Genomic DNA, 18,832 nt, shown 5'->3' with positions numbered 1-18,832 from the left:
ATAAAATGCAATTAAACCAGCTCTTTCAATGGTGGTAAGGTCTAATAAAAATGTCTCTTCCCTGGTTAGGATAATCACATGCCCCGATTTGCTTGACATAGTTCCAGTTTATGCTGTTGTCTGGGTGTAATTATTGACAACACACTTTTCACTCTCAAAATAATAAACTACTTGGTCACCATACCCATAGGGCATTATAAAGAGATTGCTGAATAACCAATAAAATAACTCTAGCCTTTTCCTTCCCATGATACCCTATAGTGTTGGCTACAGTAGATGCCAGAAGGCAGAAGCGTGCAGGAATGTTCACTGTTCCTACCTCTTCCCTTACTTATCTCCAAGGGATTCCCCCAAATCGAAGCATCTCTTAGAACCATCAGTTTCCCCTCCAATCCCCAGGCCCAAAGTGCTATCACATGCTTCCCTGAGGCCAGCCTGCAGCATCTGTTCACAGCTAAGCCCCCTCCCCTGATTTCTGTGTGTGTGTTGAGTTTTTGTTGTTGTTTTTTAATCATGTGAGCTTCCTGCTTTAATAACAAGAGAAATAAATGCACAAACAAATCAACTAAAAAAAAAATGTCAGCCAAAGCAAGTGGATTTGTTTCTGGAAAAAAAAAAAAATCCATGAACCGCCACTCCTGGAGGAGTCCCCACAGGCCATCAAGACGTCTGGCAGGCTCGGGCCACTTTTTAAGGACTGTTAAGGCTAGAGAGAGAATGAGGAGCAGGCGAATGGGGTAGGGAGAGGGTGGTGATGGAATGGAGGGGGACAGAGCCAAGCTCTCTGGATGTTTATTCTTAAAGGACTATTGTGGGTTGAACTGTGTCATTCCCAAAGATGTATTGGTGCCCTGACCCCCAGTATCTGTGAATGTGACCTGATTTGGAAATAGGATCTTTGCAGATGTAAGCAAATTAAGATGAGGTCATCCTGGATTAGGATGGGCCATAATCTAACGGCTGGTGTCCATATAAGAAGAGGGAAATTTGGATACACACAAAGAGGATATTAGGACAGAGAGGAGAACACCGTGGAGAAACACACAGAGACACAGAAGGAAGATGGCCATGTGATGACCAATGCAAAGATTGGAGGAAGGGAGCTGCATAAGAGCCAGGGGGTAGTGCTACCCCCATTTTACTGATGTGGAGACTGAGGCACAGTGTGGCTGAGCACCCAGTTTCCCAGCCCCTAGCCTGTGCCTGTGTTCCAAGGCAGATTCCATATCTTGTTGGAGCCATATCCTTTGGGTGCATGAGATGAACAACTTGTTACAAATGCTTCACGTTCCAAAAAGTTATTAAGGAGAAGTGTGGGAAGGAGATGTCACGTGCCTCATTTTTATTTCTAAGGTGTATACCTACCCCAGAGGCTGAGGGATGGTTACAGGGAAGGTTTGTAGGAGGGGAAACCATGGGGAGAACAAAAGACCTGATCGGAGTGCTGGGGATAAGTCCGATAGCTCACCCTAGTCCTTCCTGCTCCTTCTACAGCTAGGATTTTTTTTTTTTTTTTTTAGTTTTTGGTTATGAAAACTCAGTTCTCAACAGAAAACAGTTTCCAACATCTCACAGAACAGAGCAAAGCAGCACAGGAGCTGCTTATTATGGGATTTTAAAAAGCACACACTGTTTCATTTTTCCTATATTAAAGGCAGCCATGCACACGCGATCCCACAGCTATGGTTCTGTGCCAACAGGAGTGGTTTGGAACTCGAATGGGATGAGTTTAGTTTTATTTTATTTTTTTCAATTAATTCAAAATTGATTCTCGTTGCACCATAAAATATATATTTATTCTGCAATGCTTAGGTTCTAAAAGATTGCATTGCAATGTGTTGGGGCTCCTTCTCATTTTATTTTCATGTTTTTTCAGGGCATTTTCCTGAAAATCACAATGGACTGGAAAGGTTCTCAAAATGAGGGTTTTTAAAGTCCCCCCCCCCACCCCGCTCCGCTTTCAGAGATCATTACTGAAAAACGCCTTCTTGTTTCCCCTTGAAATTGGCATTTTTCTTGACATTCCTTGCAGACCGTGGAGACCAAACGCTCTAACAAAGACCCCTCCCCTGGCTGGGCACTAGCACGTCTTTTCCTTTGTCTGGGGGCTTTAGGAAAAACTGTGCACTCCTCAGATCAGGCAACCATTCTGGGAGAGATGTATGGCTTAGGAAGTTGGGTCCTTATTGGTGAATAAATCTTAATCCGGTTTCTTGGCTAATTACGCTCGAGGGAAGGTAGTTTTGCAGGGCCGCCTAGCAGGAAGGATTAAGCCTCCTGTCTCCGGTGGCACAGGGTTAAGCTCCGGGTTTGTAATGATTGAGTAATGAGACCCGGCTCTCTGTGGACCCCTGGCATCCATTGATCAGGTTTCCCTTCTGAGGAGACAATGCTAGAAGTAGGCCCAGCAGTTAATTATGGGAAAGGTCAAAGGTCACACAAAACCAACACAAATCTATATACTTTTTCATTCCTAACTGCACACAATGACCGTGGCTCAGCCAGAGGGTGGGAAGGCCCTCCCCACTGCCCAGCTCGTGATCCAAAGTGACCATGGGGTTCGAGCTGCTTGCTGACCTCCCCCAGCAGCTGCCGCAGGGTCAGGACACCACACTTTCGCTCATGCTGTTCCCTAGCCTGGGGCTCCTTCATCTTTACAGACACCTATCTATGTCTGCAGGCTGAGCCCCAGCATCATCTCCCACCTGAAACCTCTGCTGATCCCCTGGCAGACATGACTCCTCCTCCTCCAGCGGACCCCAGAGCCCCAGGAATGGACAGCAACCATCACTCATGTTTGCTATGTGTCTGTCCTTTGGAGCTGTGCGTCCCATGGGACAAGGGCTACATTCTGTTCAGTGTAAGCTTCGGAAGTGGCAGAGTTGTGCTCCGCAAAAGCTCGGTGACAAACAGCAAACAGATGCATAATCATCATAGGCACAGCCTCCATCGACTGACCCCCGACAACGTGTAGGTGGTATGCAGGCCCCTCACATATGTGAAGTACGTACCAACATCTTTATTTTGTGGCAGGGGAGCTAAGACTCAGAGAAGTTATCTCCCCTGCCCGAGATCACACAGCTAATACAAGTGGAACCAGAAAGGGAGCCAGGTCACCTGGCTTCAAAGTTAATGCTGTCTTTGTCACAAAGGACCACATATTGTAAGATTCCATTTGTACGAAGTCTCTAGAAAAGCCAAATCTATTGAGACAAAAAGAGATTAGTGGCTTTCTGGGGCTAGAGGCCTGGGCAGTGACGGCTAAGGGGTATAGATTTCTTTTGGGAGGTAATAAAAAAGTTCTAAAATTGACTATGGTGATGAGCACTCAGTTCTGTAAATATACTAAAAATCACTGAAAGGTACTTTGGATGAATGAATTGCATGGTATGTGAATTGTGTCTCAATAAAGTTGTACAATATTTTTCTCTTTTTTAGGGAGAGAGAGAGGGAGCATGTGCAAGCAGGACATGGAAGAGGGAGAGAGAGAGGGAGGGAATATTAAGCAGGGTCCATGCTCAGCACGGAGCCCAACACAGGGCTCGATCCCACGATCCTGAGATCATGACCTGAACTGAAACCAAGAGTCGGATGCTTAGCCGACTGAGCCACCCAGGAGCCCTAGTTGTTTACAATCTTTAAAAAGTTAATGCTGTCACCGCTCTCATCTGTTGCCCTGGCTGGGTCACTGTGACTCTGCCTGGACACAGGGAAACCACAAGGATGCTCATTCTGAATTGACCTCAAATGCCACCTGCCCAGTGTGTGCTCACAGTGAGCGTGTGGCTCACAAGATCCAGGTGGAACTTTCCTACCAAACCAAAGGACAAAGACCAGTTGATTATTCCCTTTCTCCCTCAAAAACACCTGGAACCTTTTTGCTGGAGGCTGTTTCCCAAGCTCTGACATCAAGCCTGACGACATCAAAGCAACCTTGTCAAGGGAAAGCTGATCTGTGAGAATGTTCTAGATGGAAGGGAGGAGGTGCCCCAGGCTGCCAGCTCAGAGTTGAGACACCCCCCCACACACACTGCCAATTAATTACAGGCACATTCATTCTTCTATCCTCTTAGCAAAAGGCAGCGGAGAAGCCCCCAAACCACCAAACTGCAAGCTCTGGGGGGCTGCTGCCCAGGCCCAACCACCTCTGAACTCAACAGGAGGGCAATCAGAGGCATGCAGCTGCCAGAGAGCCTGAGCTGCCCCACAGAATGGGTAAGCTGGCACCCCGAGAGCTCCTCTGAAGCTCCCACTGGGTTTTATAAGGGGTAACCAAGCCCAGACAGGGGAACTGAGGTGCTAATCTTATCAGCAAGTCTCGAGCTGACAGTAGCTTGAACCCAAGACCTCAGGGAGGCCCCGTGGGCTCAGGCAGTGGGCAGGCCTGAGCGGGCCGGATGCAGTCAGCTTCCTTCTTTCTCCCCAAACCCCCAGCGCAGTTTCTGTCCAACATAAACAGCAACGGCCGTGGCAACTCCCCCCAGACACCATCTCAGTTGCAAGTGGCTTACTCCTAACCAAAGCCCAAGCAGGAAGGCTTAACAACTTCCCCTGTCACAGAAAAAGAAACCAATGCTCAGAGAGCTCAGAGCTCCCACAGCTAGTAGGTGGCAAAGCCAATATTGGAATGCAGGCAGGCTCGTTCCAGGCTCTGCCCTCCTAAGCTTGACACAGTCCCAACCTTGACACAGTCCTCTGGAGAATTTCCCAGTCTCAGTGACCCAAGAAGTCAAGGCCCACAGTCCATGCTGAGCATCAAGCTGCCCCCCTGCCCTCTTTGCTCCTAGACCAACGCTTTCCCCAGGCTGGCTCCTCACCCTCAGCCCAGACCCCAGCCACAAGGAGTACCAGCCCGATGGACAACAAGGACCCAGACACAGATCGACTCAGCTCATATAGGAGCACCTCCCCTGCCAACACACCAGCCAGGCCCAGGCCCATCTACGGAGCTGCCAGTGGGAAGAGACAGGTGACCAACAGTCCAACCTGAACCCATCTGCCACCCCCCAGAGACTAATCCAGCATTAGGCGCCACCATGGCAAGGAGCATGATGAAAAAAGCTGTCCACCACGAGGGGCCAAAGGGATCTGGGATCTCCTAGCTCTAGGCGTCAACTTTGCAATCATCCACTAGGGCCCAATGGGTTCTCGGACCTGCTCCAGGTCACGTGGGGCTGGCACCTAGTTCTCCTCGGACCCATGCCTAGCTCTACTCTCCCTGGCACAAGGGGCAGGAGGCCCAGACAGGAGGAAGGTGGCTCCCAGAGCAAGGAGTACATCCTGGAGCTCTGAGAGGGAGGAGGGAGTGATCAGTCCCAGAGCTGTTATTAACCAGGCCAGAGTCCAAGCTGGCCGCCTGGGGTCTTAAAACTCTCTCCTCCCAGGACTGCAGCCCTGGCCCATCTGGAGGACCTCCTTAGAGCCGAGGCCCCGTGACCTTGCCCGCACACACAAGCCCTCTGGCCCTCTTTGTCTCAAGGCCTTGGGGGAAGGCCGCCATCCCTTTCAGTAGCATCCAAAGGCCAACAGGCCCGCAGTTTATTTTCTTAGAAATAATGGTTTTTTCTGGTTAGCATTCCTTAGATGGAAAAACAAATACAGCCACTGTAATAAGAAGCGGCCAAGAGGAGGAGAGAGAGCCCAGAGGAAGGGGCAGAGAGGGGCCTGTGCCCCAGGGGAGGGGGTAGGGGGCTGAGGGCAGTGGGGGCAGGGGAGAGACCCTCTAACCCTAGGAGAAATGAGGATTTAAAGATTTTATTTATTTATTCATGAGACACACACACAGAAACAGGCAGAGGGAGAAGCAGGCTCCCTGTGGGGAGCCCAATGCAGGACTCGATCCCAGGACCCTGGGATCATGCCCTGAACCAAAAGCAGATGCTCAACCACTGAACCACCCAGGCATCCCAGAAATGGGGTTTAGAGGAAACAGAAAGTATGACATGCAGGCTCTGGAATACCTTCAGCGCACTTTCCTCCTTGGTGGTTGGCAAGCAGGTGCCATTGCTCTGACTGCCTGGATAAGGAACCAGGCCTCTGGAAGGTTAGGTCACTTACTGGGCTCACTGAGTCAACTGAGGCCCCAGAAGACCTCAGCATTCACACTACAGATGCCTTCATGGGCCATCAGAGCTGGAAGGAAGGTCTGCCTCCCTAACCTAGCCTGGAAAACGCCTCTCTGGGGAGCCTCTCTGGTTTCTTCCCTCCCAAGGCAGAGAGCCGTACTCTTTCTTCTTTACCCTCAGTCTGGTTCTGGGTTTCCATCATTGCCCTTCCCACTTGTGTTATGTTCACATCTCTCTCGGTCCGACTCTCCCACTGACCAGTGAGGTTGGGAAAACATGTCTCTGCCTCAGCTCCAAGCCTGGCACAGAGTAGGTGCTCAGCAAACATTCTCAATACCAAACTGAATCTAGCCTAGCGGATGCATTTTACAGATGGGTAAACTAAGGCTCAGGGAGGCGGCCTTGCCTCCAATGCTTAAACGCCAGCATTATGACATTTCCATTTTTCTTTCTAAAAACGGACATGGGCTCTGCAGAGGCCCAAACTCTGCAGCAGAGCGGGGACTAGTTGCAAGCAATGCCATCTAATTGCTAGCTGACAGCAACTTGGAATTTTAAGTCACATCTGACTTCTTCCTGCCTGCTGGTCTGCTGGACTAGAGCGCTTTCATCTTCAGTGGGGCACACGTTAGCATGCATAATTGCACGTTTTAAGACTTGAAGAAGAATTTCCCTCCACCGTCCCCCCCCCCAGCCCACCTCCTACTGCCTTTCCTGGCCTCCCAAAAAGCAGAATTTTATCTGGAGTTTCAATAAGCCGTGCAATAATGATGAGGAAAATGATTTAATAAGGTCATAGATAGTATTCTCTAAGAAGGCCTATTGGTTTTAAGATTTTTTCTTCTGACGTTAAACTAAACAGATTGCGGGGTGTGTTATTAGGAGTTTTGTTAAAATGCCTAATCGCATGCCCTGTAATCTACCTGACTTCAGTGACTGACAAGTAGACGCTGGGGATATAAAATTCAGGAAGTGGCTATTTACATTCATCACATACATGCTAATTTTGTGATCTCTGATGCCCATAGGTTGTCATTTTTTCCTCTTCTCACACAAAAAAGGGGAAAATAATAATGTATTTGATATTCTGTGGCCAAAACAAAAAAGTTATTTCCCCCAAGAGTTTTAATTATAGCATTCTGGAAAAGGCCCGAGTTGGAACTTGCAAGTGGAATAAACGACTTGAATAAATAGTCTAAAAAATTAAGTACACATAGAAGGGGTGATGTGCACTGCTGGTTCAGACTAAACAGTGATTATCAAGAGGGTCTTAGTTATTTAAACAAGCCATTTGAGGGCGGTTTGCTCCTCGTTTGGGGCCTGGTCCTGATTATAAACGAGAGCTTTTAATTAAGATTAGTAAGACCCAATTCAAGCTATAATTTGGTCCTTTTCCTTAGTAAATGTCTATGAAAACAAAGCAATTAAGGTTAAATGAGTTGAAGCATTTAAAAGGGATGAAATGCCCCCTCCTTGCCCTTGACCTGCCCCCTTAGCAGAAGGAGCATAAACAGGCCCAACTAATTCAGACCAGGAGGCCAGCACAGGGGTCTGGTGAGCTGGGGGATGCATAGGCTTAGCCTAATGAAAAGAGGCAGGGGCAACAGAATGCGCAAAGGTCCTGGGGTAGGAGAGAGCTGGCAAGTTTGAGGAACCCAAAAATGAGTGATGCTATGGTGTGGTCAGGGAGGGAAGGGTTGAGTGAGAATGAGCAGTTCAATATGATTAGCTGAGTGCCTTGGGCTCAGCCCAAGGGATGTCCTTTCTCAGCTATACAGGTGGGTGGTGTGCTTTGATCCTCACATTCACAGGGCCTGGCTCAGATGAGCTTGTGGCGACAACGGGGGGATGTGAATAAAGGGAAGGGTCTCCGCAACCTTCTCTATGACTCCTAGCTAAGGAGCTCTTCTCACTTTGTTCAGACAGGCTGCTGGGGGTCTGGCCCATGGTTGGGACCCCATGGCTGCCTGAGGTTGGATCCAGGCCCTGCTGCTTCTCAGCTGGGTGACCTGGCTTAGCCTGACCTCCCTGGGTCCAGTTGCCCCAACCTTATCCTGCCACTGGTCCACAACAGATGTCCTCAGGTTAGCCTCTTCCCTTGTCAGGCCTCAGCTTCCTCACCTGTGAAACCTCCAGAATTCAGAAGCTCTGGGAGGCCTTTCCTGCTATCCCTGGGATTTATAATGGTCACTCACTGTCCACCAACACTAGCTCTGGAGCCAGCCCTAAATGAAGTCACATGGGTCATTGCAACCAAGTGTCATAGGTGCTCTGAAGGAGGGATGCTCACAGGTGACATGGGCAGCAGGGAAGTCTTCCTGGAGGAGGTGACTGCTGGAACTCATCCATCTACCCTCTCACTCAACAGATGCCTTCCAAGTTCCATGCCAAGCCTGGCACTGGCTTCCAGGGAATAGAGCGGAACAGGTCACAGACGCTGTCCTTGCAGGGCCCACATTCCAGGAGGAGACACAGGGAAACATCAATGCAGGGTAACATGGACCAAAGGGGAGGTGTGTATGGGTCTGGGGGGGCGGGCAACAGAGAGAACTGGTCATCTGTAAAACATGGAGGCTACCCTGGAGGCCCCCTCAAGTCCCTTCCAACTGTGCACATCAGGAGTGTGCCTAGAGTTTCTTCAGATTCTGTCAAGATGCAAATCATCAAGAAAACACGGATTTATCCTCAGCCTTGCCCAGGGCCTTTCTGAACCATCTGAGGCACCTCAGCCTGGCTATAGCAAGCCCCCTGCCAGCGTTCAGCAGACCAGCCAGGGCTCCAGGGCTGCTCTCCACATGGCTGCAACGTGGCTGAGCATGTGGAAGCCTGGTCATCGTCACACATGCACTGGCCACATGGCAAGATGGCCCTGAAGGCTGGCAAGAAACTGTCCTTGTAATAGGGGAGGGGGACAGGCTGCCTAAGATGCTGGGTTTGCTAAAGGGTTTTCATGACCAACAGCAGCCTCAGGGTGAAGCAGTGAAGGGTCTAAGAGCCTCAGTCGGCCCTACACAGGGCTTCCCATAACCTGGGTCCATTGGCCGTGAAGAACTAGTGAGATTGTGGAAGCCACGTTCTCTGAGCACGTGTTGCTGAGAATCCATCCTCTGTGCTTATCACAGTAAACAGCAAGTCTATCAGGTCTGTAGGATAGGGTGCTCATTTCCCCAAGACTCCCACCCCAGCCCTTGCACAGCCCCATACCAGCTCAGCACCTGTGAAGAAAGGCCCCAGGGAGGGAGACAGGTTTCATCTAAAGTGGAGCTTGCTGTCTGGAGGGGGCTGTGATCAATTACTGGTGTCTGCTCTGGCAAAATGTGGCAGCCTCTTTGCCAGCCCTTCAGTAGGTTCAGTGGAACAAAGGAGAGCCTTCTGTCACTTGTAATTTTTATTGCGCAATCTTGGTAAATGGTCATTTGTGAATGGCACACATGTCCGTACATCTCTATGGGGATATGGACATATGCATATGGCTCATCTAAATAGTCTGTGAGCCAGAATAGCCCATTTCCCAGCCACTTAAGATCCTGGCAACTGTTGGAAAAAGACAAAGGTTCACCCTTTTTCATATACTGAACGGCATTATGATCATCAACATTAACATTATCATGAGCATCAAAACCATCACCATGATGATGATGATTAATCATCACCACCATCATCATTATTACCATCGTCATCACCAATATGGTCATTAGCATCCTCATCCTCATCCTCAACATCACCATCATCAACAGCAACATCCTTGTCCTCATCCTCAATATCACCACCATCACCATCATCACAAGAACAGCAGGTAAAGCTCACACAGTGTGTCCTACATACCGGGCTACGTTCAAATGCTTTATGCGCATTACCTCATTTGGTGCTCATACCATCTCTGTGAAGTAGACATTATTGTTACCTCTACTATATAAACAAACAAACGGAGTCGAGTCACTTGGCCAGGCTACACAGGCAGGATTCAAACCCAAGACACCTGACTCCAAAGTCCATGCTTTAACCACTGCGCACAACTGCATATTGACTGTCTATCCGTCTTCTCAGAGCAGAGAACCACAGGTAGCAATAGCCACTTGCAGAATGCAGTGTGAGAAGCAAGGCCCACCAAACCTGGACTCTGGTCCCAACTCAGGCAAGACCCTCACCTCCTCAGGCCTCCATTTTCCCATCTGTAAAACCAAGGAAGAGAATGAACATCTGGATGATCTCCAAGCTCCCTCAGGCCACCACTGCATGTGACCTGCCAGCCCCTCCAGGTTTCAAAGCCTCCAGAAATTTCTGCATGGTCCTCCTGGGGAAGCTGGTGGAGGGTCTGATGGCTCATGGGGAACACTCCAGCTGGCTCCACCAATTCTGACTGATGACTATTCTCAGGGGTAAGAAAACCTCAGGGTAAGTGGGACAGTGTCCACTCAGGTCCCCAGAAAACCTGCTGGCACTCACAAAGGGTTTAGGGAGTGAGTGGCCAAATGGTCTCAGTTCTTGACCACTTGTCTCCATACTGTTACTAGGACAAGTCCATAGGGACCGACTTACCACCCATAGGACCCTGTTCATTAAAAATTTCTACTGATATATCATTTCAGCTCATGCAGGCCAACCCTGATCCAAAGACCCATGAGGGGAAGGGCAAGGTTGCACCATCTTTATCACCTCCGAGGCAGGCGGCACTGAACCATTTTCAAAGGTCTTCACCATGGTTCAAGATGTCATTAAGTGAGTCTGTTCACACTGCCTCTCACCATCTGCAGCCACTGTGAGAGGAGGTGAGACCAGATGACGGAGATGGTGACAGTGACAGTAATGGCACTGTCGTCTGTGTCCTAAGCGCATCCTATACACTGGGTGCCCATCGCGAGCCAGGCACTGTGACTGGCAGGCCTGCGGCTCGCCACACTGCATTTCTTTCAGTCTTCAGGATGGCTTCTGATGGCGGGTATTTTCAGCCCATATAACTAAAGGGGAAACTGAGACTCAGGGGGGCAAATGAGCACCTAGACTTTCACATCAGAGGTGGGCTGCAACCCAGACTCCCATGTGGCGGCTAGGTCCGTTCTTGCTTTCCTCTCTCATGAGACAGGGTGGCAATGATGCCACGACAAGAACCGAGTCCTCACCCGGACCCAGCACTCCATGCTTCCCTGCCGCTTGCGCAGCCCCCCTGTGGGTAGCTTCAATCTCTGGGGCTCCTCATCTCGTGGGAACTCCAGTCTGGGCAAATGAGAGCCAATTCAGACTAAACATTTTCTGCACACCCACACTCACGCTGGGCTCTGCCCCAGGAGTCGGGCGTATGGGGACAAGCCTGAAAGGCAATCTAGGGGCTCCCAGTGGCCTCGAGTTTGATAGTTTCAGTGTGGTGGACCCCCATGCTGAGTCCATGGCCAACTCTCAATAAATGAGCTCATGGGTCAGCGGGAGAACAAGATGCATAATTATCATCCAAAGTCAGAAGTGCTATGAAGAGGGCGCCTGGGGGGCACGGTTGGTTAGACGTCTCACTCCTGGTTTCTGCTAAGGTTGTGATCTCGGTGTCATGAGATCAAGCCCCACGTTGGGCTCTGCTCAGCAACAAGTCTGCTTGAGATTCTTTTTCTCTCTCTGCCCCTCCCGCTTATGCTCTCCCTCTAAAATAAATAAATAAATCTTTAAAAAAAAAAAAAAAAGTGCCCAGGCACTTTGGTGGCTCAGTCGGTTAAGTGTCTGACTTTTGGGCAGCCCAGGTGGCTCAGTGGTTTAGTGCTGTCATGGGCCCAGGGTGTGATCCTGGGTACATAGGATCGAGTCCCACATCGGGCTCCCTGCGTGGAGCCTGCTTCTCCCTCTGCCTGTGTCTGTGCCCCTCTCTCTGTGTCTCTCATAGGTAGATAAGTAAAATCTTAAAAAAAAAAGTGTCTGACTCTTGGTTTCAGCTCAGATCTTGATCTCTAAGGGTCCCCATTGAGCTCTGCACTCAGCATAGTCTGCCTGAAATTCTCTCTCTCTCTGCTCCCGCCGCACCCAATAAATAAATAAATCTTTTAAAAAAATAGAAGCCCTGTGATGGAGAAAAATCCAGAAGCTTCTGAGATCAGAGTAGATACTTAATGTGGCTATGTGTGTATATGTGTGTGTGTGTAATTGTGTAGAAGTGGAGGTATCAAGGAAGGCTTCCCAGAGGAGGCAAATCTAAAGCCTTATTAGGAATTAGCCAGGACACAAAGGGTGGAAAAGCAGCTCCTGGTAAGCGGAAGACCTGAGCTGGGGCTCAGAAACATGGAACAGCCTGGTGTGTGGATGTGTGGCCGGGACACAAGCATGATCCAGGGTTTTAGGAGGTGAGAGACAGAGGCAAGAGCCAGGCTAGAGAGACAGGGAGGGCCCTGGCAGTTCCAGAGGCACATTTACAAGCCTCCTCTTCTGTCATCCTTAACTGAGCCAGTGAGTCTGACTCCCAACTGGGCTCAAACAGAGTGGGGAGCTAAAGCTGAACTCTGAAGGATTTCAGGGAAACTGGCAGGAGACAAAGTCCCCAGGTCTGGGGACAGCAGGAGGGGAAGCTAAGGAGCTGGGCTAGAGGAGGAGCAGATTGGGTCAGTGGTTTAAACAAGCAGAGAAAAAGGGTTGCCCTAGGCCCTCCCTTGCCTGAGCACTGGGCCTGGAGCAGGAGCAGAGGGTCAGAAAGTGGTCACGTAGAGCCTCACATGTGCCACTTGGAACCTCCAGGCCCTGCAAGCAGGGGAGCCAGCCCGGGGCCACCAGGCTTCTTGCTCATGACCTGCTCTGCCTGTCTCCAGCCTGGCCTCCTTCCAGAGGTCTGTGGGTAGGCACCAGCTCCCCACTCAGGCTTCGGGGCCCTAAGCAAGGCCAGAGATGTGGCCAAACCAGGCATGATCTGGAATATTGCCATTTGCCCGGCACTCAGCCTTAAGTAGACACCCAACAAGTGAGACGGATGAATAATGTCAGCATTCCAAGGAGGCAAGGCTGCATCTCCCACAAAGCTCCAGCTCCTGCAAAGCCTTATACAGAAGGGACGGGCACCCATCTTACTCACATGGGTTGCCTTTTTTTTTTTTTTAAGATTTTATTTATTTATTTGAGAGAGAGAGAGAAAACACAAGAAGAGTGGGGGTATAGGGAGAAGAAGTAGAAGACTCCCCGCTGAGCAGGGAGCCCAGTGTGAGGCTCCATCACAGGACTCTGGGATCCTGACCTGAGCCAAAGGCAGACACTCAAAAGACTGAGCCACCTAGGCGCCCCGTGGGTCACTTTCCTACTACGAATGTCATGCTTTGCAGAAATAAGCTGGCAGGGCTTGGGGAAAAGAAAATGAGATGCTAGGGAGCCATGGAGTGGGAATCCAGAGACCTGGGGTTTAGTACTCGCCATGCTCTGTGGGACCTGGGGGCTTGTTTCTCTCTGGGCCACAGCTTTCCTCATCTGTAAAGTGGGGACAGACAGGGAAGATTTGGATCAAGGATTCTCATCTGGGTGTACATGTGGGTCATGGAGAGAGCTGTTCCCAGTTCCCTAACGATGGGCTTCCCCAGAACCACACAGAATGGCTACACAGACCCTCCCTGACAGATGCTCCCATGAGATCCAACCGGTTTGGAGAGTCCTGGCTCCAAAGTCAGCCAAGGCTGCTTGTCTGTCTCTGACATTCAGCATGCACGGGAGGCAGTTTCCAGTGCCAGGCAATCAAACTGATACCCCAGGTGCAGGAAAGAAAGGCTGGACAGATAGATGGACACAGCACAGATCTATGTCTTTGCCCGAGCTCTCATACCTGAGCCAGCCCACAAATGCTATGGCTGGCTACTAAGCAGGTCCCTTGGGGAAGCTACAGGCCACATGGGGTGGTTTTGCTGGTTATGAAGTTAGGAACCTGGTGGGGGGTTATCCCAGGCCTTTACCCCACACATACTCAGTCAGGGACAGAAGGACGAACATATCATTCAGTACCTCATCTTATTTAAAGCAGAAGTTTCAAGTCCAGAGTGAGTTAAGTACCCCAGGACTCCAAACTCCTCCCTCCAGGGAAGCAGCTCAAGTTCCCAAGAAGCCTATGGCCTCCCTCCCAAGGCCAAGTGAGGCCTGTGCTGCTGGCACCCGGGGGGTGGGGGTGCTGGAGACTCAGCCCCTGCTGGCACACCACCAGGCGGGTACCAGCCACACATGGTGGCGGTGGCAGCCACAGGGTCTGGCCAGGAGGGTTGGGCTGGGCTTACCTTCACACTGCCTGCCTTCCCCTTTATAGCCCGGCTTGCAGAGGCATTTGTAGGACTTGGGTGTGTTCTGGCAGATGGCATCAATGTGGCAGTCATCTGTGCCCTCCGAGCACTCATCCACGTCGACTGGCCCTGGGGAGTGGGGGAAACAACTGGTGAGGTGTGGCCTGGGTGGCAGGTAGTGATGGCTGGGTACAGGGAGTTCCTTCTGCCCCCCCACCTTCCATTGATTGCTGGGGTAATCAATAGTAATAGCCAGCATACAACAATCTGGCATGACGAGTGGTGACTGGCAGCATTTGGGGGGCAGCTACTCTGTGCCAGATGCAATGCTACCTAAATGCTGGCTCCCATTTATTTTCATGACAGTCCCATTAAGTCAATCTATTACTCCTGCTGGAAAGATGACAAAACCAAGGCTTAGGAGCACTGCCAGGAAAGCCTCTCTGTATGTTTTGCTCTCCTCACAAGCACCACTCCATCCTTCCTCCACTCTCCTTATTCTAGAATTCAGAGCCAGAAGAGCTTTGGAGGAATTTAAAGCTATCCCCTTCAGGTTATGGGGCTGGGGTGGGGGGAGGAGGGAACCAAGCCTAGAATGGAGCGGTGAGTAGAGGCCAAGCCAGGAGGCCCAGGGAGGAGGGGTGATCTGACCCCACTCAGCCCCAAGGCTGTGGAAATAGAGGATTCTTCACCTAGCTTCCACACCCTAGAGTGCATCGGCCAACAGGGGAACCACACCCTCAGTGGGGCAGACCTGGCTCACCCATGGTTCTGACCTCCCCATCTTCTCTCCTCTCCACCTCGGAAAACTGGGACCTGGTTCTGAGATCCCAACTTCCAAATTCAAGTTCAGTCTATGTTTTGAAGGCTCCTGGCACTCCCCACCTCCCACCCCAACATACACATATACACCTTTGGGCTGGAATAGCTGTTGGCCAAAGTAATGCACAATAGGTTCTGTGTATCTGGCTCTACACCCATCTCATTCTCTCTCTCTCTCTTTCTCTCATACATAGCACAGAGCTCAAACAGGAAAAAGGACCCTCAGGACACAGGATAGCACAGCCAGAACCTTAGTTATAATATGGGTTACAGATGAGAAAATTGAGGCCCAGAGAGGTCTGTTGTAGATCAGTAGTAGTTCATTAGGGGCAGAGACTGGAGCTCAGATCCAGAGCTTTCTATGTGCCATGTTACTTCCAGTTGGCCATGAATAAGATCCAGATGGATGACAGACAGATAGAAGGACCCAGCAAGGCAGCACCAGGAACCCATTTTTTTTTTTTTTTTAAGTATATGTGCTGCCGGAGCGAGCACACACCAGGAACCCTCAGCAGCCACCCCAAGGGCAATAACCCAGGGGCAGGCCTGGGGAAGTCCAGGAGTGACCTTCTCTCTTCATGACTCCAGCCTTACGCTAGACTATCTGGTTCTCCAGACTGTCTGTTCTGAATTACTCCTCTGGCTGGCACCGGGGTTCTAAATCTGTGAGGGCCTCTTTAAGGGAACAAGGCTCCCCTCTAAGTCCCTAAGACTCCAGCCCCTCAAAGGAAGAGAGGTATCAACAGGAAGCACAACAGCAACACGTCCCCACACATGCACGCATGCACACACATGCACACACAGCAGGTGGTGTCACTCTTCAGGGTGGTTGTATCTGCTCAGGTCAGCAGCCCATCCTCTACAGCTGCCCAAAGGAATAGGAGCAAGGGGGCCAGAGCCAGCCCTCAAATGGCCCGGGGTCAGCAGGAACCTCAGGCCAGCAGAACATCCCCTTCTGCGGACTTGACAACAACTGGAATCTCCCCCCCCCCCCCCCCGCAGGGGTAGCAAAGCCTTGAGGGCAGGAAGCTAGAGGCCAGGGAGGGCCAATCTGCATCCTTCCAGTGGGGAGGCCCGGGGGCCACTTCTGAGATAGGACCAGCAGGGGGAATGCACTACGGACGCATATCCCAAGGGTCAGTGCACAGAAATGAGGGGAGGGATACTGCCTGGGGTCCTGGAGCCCCTTTTGCACCATATCCCTAATCTCTGACCTAGGCAGGTATCCTCGTGGGGAGGGAAAGGGATGAATGTTAGCCAAGGGGCTGGTGTGTGAGGGGGTGTGGGACACCTCCCAGCACATCTTCTAAACATGTCTTTACATCTTTACTTGAGGGCTAGGGAGAGGGAGGGGAGCCACAGGCCATTTGTGCCCATGGCTGGCCTTGCTCTCTGCCCAGGGCTGGGGACCCCCTACAGAGGGCAGCCCAGCCCTCTCCAGTCATGTCCCTGGGGCTTGCTTTGACTTTGGTTTGTTTCACAGCACAAGGCTTTCAGGGAGTGGGACACAGAGACCGACACAGAGGAGGGATAGAGAAGTGGAGAGAGGCACATACAGAAACAGCCAAACGGGTGAGGGATCCTAAGGTCGAAGAGAAACACCTACAGATGCGGTGGGGGCTGTGGGCTACAGGACCCAGCTTCCTCGGCCTCCAACTGCCGAAGAACAGTTTAAATGGCCTGGCATTCTCATTCAGGGTGTGACTCCCAGGAATAGATTCCTGTGCCACCAAACACAGACTTCAGGGAGCCCAGCATGGAAGCTGGGGCGGGCGGGGTGGGGGGGTGTCCAGAGAAAGCCAAGGAGAGCAGAGCAGAAGCAGGCAGGTCACCCCCCCACACACACACATACCCTCTTAGGGGAGAGAGGGAGGAAACTCCTCAAAGCTGTGGGACTGTGCTTTCAGCCTTGTGAGAGCACCCCTTTCAGACAGCCAGAGAGTGGGAGGGGAAGGAGTAGGTGCTGGGGAGCTCCCTGTGAAATCCTGGGGCCCCTGGCTGCTCTGCTAGCCTCTGCTGCCTGCCCCAACCCATGGCTGAATGCTCTGGATCCCAAATCCCTGATCCTCCTTCAGTGCCTTCTGCCCCCCCTCTCCTGGGCCTCCCGCCCTGTGTCCCAAGTCTGGTCTCCCCTCACTCTGGTTCCCAACCATCTCCTTCCCTCTGTGTCAAGTCTTTCTGTCCCCCTTCCTCAATTCCTGTCTGACGCGTCTGGTGTCTGCTCTTCGCTTGCCAGCCATGCCCCCTTCTGTCTTTCCCCTCTGTCTGTCTTGCTTCCTCCCCCCCCCCCCCCCCCCCCGCCAGTCCTCTGGTCTCTTTCTCTGCTGTCCCTCGCCTCCATCTCTCCTCTCTCTTCCTTCCCATCCCTTAGCACGTCCGTCACATCTCCCTTTATCTTCTTTTCCTCCCAGCGGCCCATTTGCCTCCTTCTGTCCCTTGGGGTTCCTCCTTCCCTCCGGTCTCCTGGTCTCCTCCCTACTCTCGCGTCTGTCTTTCTCTGGGATTCTTTCTGTGTCCTTTTGTGTGTTCCCTCCGTGCTCCTTCTGTCCGTCCGTCCCTCCATCCACCATCCCCTTCATCCCCTTTCCCTCTAGGTCAGGCCTTCGCCCCCTCCCCCGCTCCCCCCCCCCCCCGTCTCCCCTCCGGGCCTCCTTCGGCCCGCGCGCCCCTCTCGCCTGGGGGAGCGCCCGTCGGGCTCCGGGGTCCCCACTCCCGCCCGCCCGCGGTCCGAGCGCCGGGGCTCCCCTCCGCCGGCCGTCGCGCTCTCTTTCCTCCTCCCGCCTCGCCCTCCCTCCCCCGGGGCCCCAGCCCGTCCCGCCCCCGCGGCGGCCCCGCGGGGAGCCCGGAGCCCCCGGCCGCCAGGCTTCGGGGAGGGGGCGCCCGGCGGCGGCCGCAGAAGTTACTTTGCAAAGAGGCGGGGCGGGCGCGGGGCTGCGCGGGCTGCAGCCCCCTCGACGGCGCGGGCCGGGCCCCCCCACCCCGGGCCCCCCCACCCCGGAGCCCGCCGCCCGCCGCCCGCCGCCCCCGGGCTTACCTGGGAGCCCGCTGCCCCCCGCCAGCCGCCCGCGCGCGCCCAGGGCGAGCAGCACGCACAAGTGCCAGCGCACGGCCGCCGCGCCCATGCTCGCTGCGAGCCTCGCCGGGCCGGCCGGGCGTGCGGGCGTGCGGGGCGCGGGGACCCCTCCGACCCGCCGCTCGCCGAGCGCTCCTGGCTGCTGGCTCCTCGGCCACCGCTCGGGCTCCCAGCCTCCGAGCCGGCGCGGCTGACGAGCTGACAGCCGCGCTCTCATTGGCCCGCGCCTGCCGGGGGCGGGGCTCCGCGCGCCGCCGGCCAATGGGCGCCGGCCCCCCCCGCGGGGGGCGGGGCGGGCGTCGGGGGCGCCCCCTCCCCTCGGGGCGGGCGGCAGGTTGCGGGGTGGGGGCCGGGGCGCCTGCTGCGGCCGCGGGGTGCACGGTCTCCGCTCGGCTGGGGCTCGCTCCGAGGCTGCTCCCTCCCTCGACCCCCGCGCCCACCCCTGTGCCCCCGTCGTCGAGGGCGACCGCCCCTGGGGGGGCAGCGCTCCCACCGCCCCCGCCCCGGCTCGCACGCTCCGGGGAGAGGAGGGGGCCTGCCCGCCCGCCCGCCCTCGGAGGTCGAGACAGGCCCGGAGACATCCACTTGGAGCCAAAGAAATGGAACTGCTCAAAGCAGAAGTGTGCCCTCATGCAGCCGGTAAATGCCTGTTG

At 53.1% G+C, this 18,832-nt stretch overlaps 1 protein-coding gene across 2 annotated transcripts in view; it reads right to left on the bottom strand.

Moving 5' to 3' along the window:
* SCUBE1 (signal peptide, CUB domain and EGF like domain containing 1) overlaps nucleotides 1–18,238 on the bottom strand; it is a 140,231-nt gene extending 121,993 nt beyond the window's left edge. For both annotated transcript variants that reach the window (XM_038550290.1, XM_038550291.1), the window contains exons 1-2: nucleotides 18,141–18,238; nucleotides 14,282–14,413 (exon numbers count right to left, since the gene is read on the bottom strand). In XM_038550290.1, coding sequence (XP_038406218.1) covers nucleotides 14,282–14,413; nucleotides 18,141–18,228 — 220 coding nt within the window. In that variant the 5' untranslated portion in view covers nucleotides 18,229–18,238. The remainder of the gene's footprint in view (nucleotides 1–14,281; nucleotides 14,414–18,140) is intronic.
* Nucleotides 18,239–18,832: the final 594 nt, after the last annotated feature.

This window comes from Canis lupus, chromosome 10, assembly GCF_011100685.1.
Source record: "Canis lupus familiaris isolate Mischka breed German Shepherd chromosome 10, alternate assembly UU_Cfam_GSD_1.0, whole genome shotgun sequence".
Lineage (NCBI taxonomy): Eukaryota > Metazoa > Chordata > Mammalia > Carnivora > Canidae > Canis > Canis lupus.
This window is presented reverse-complemented; position numbering and strand designations above follow the sequence as displayed.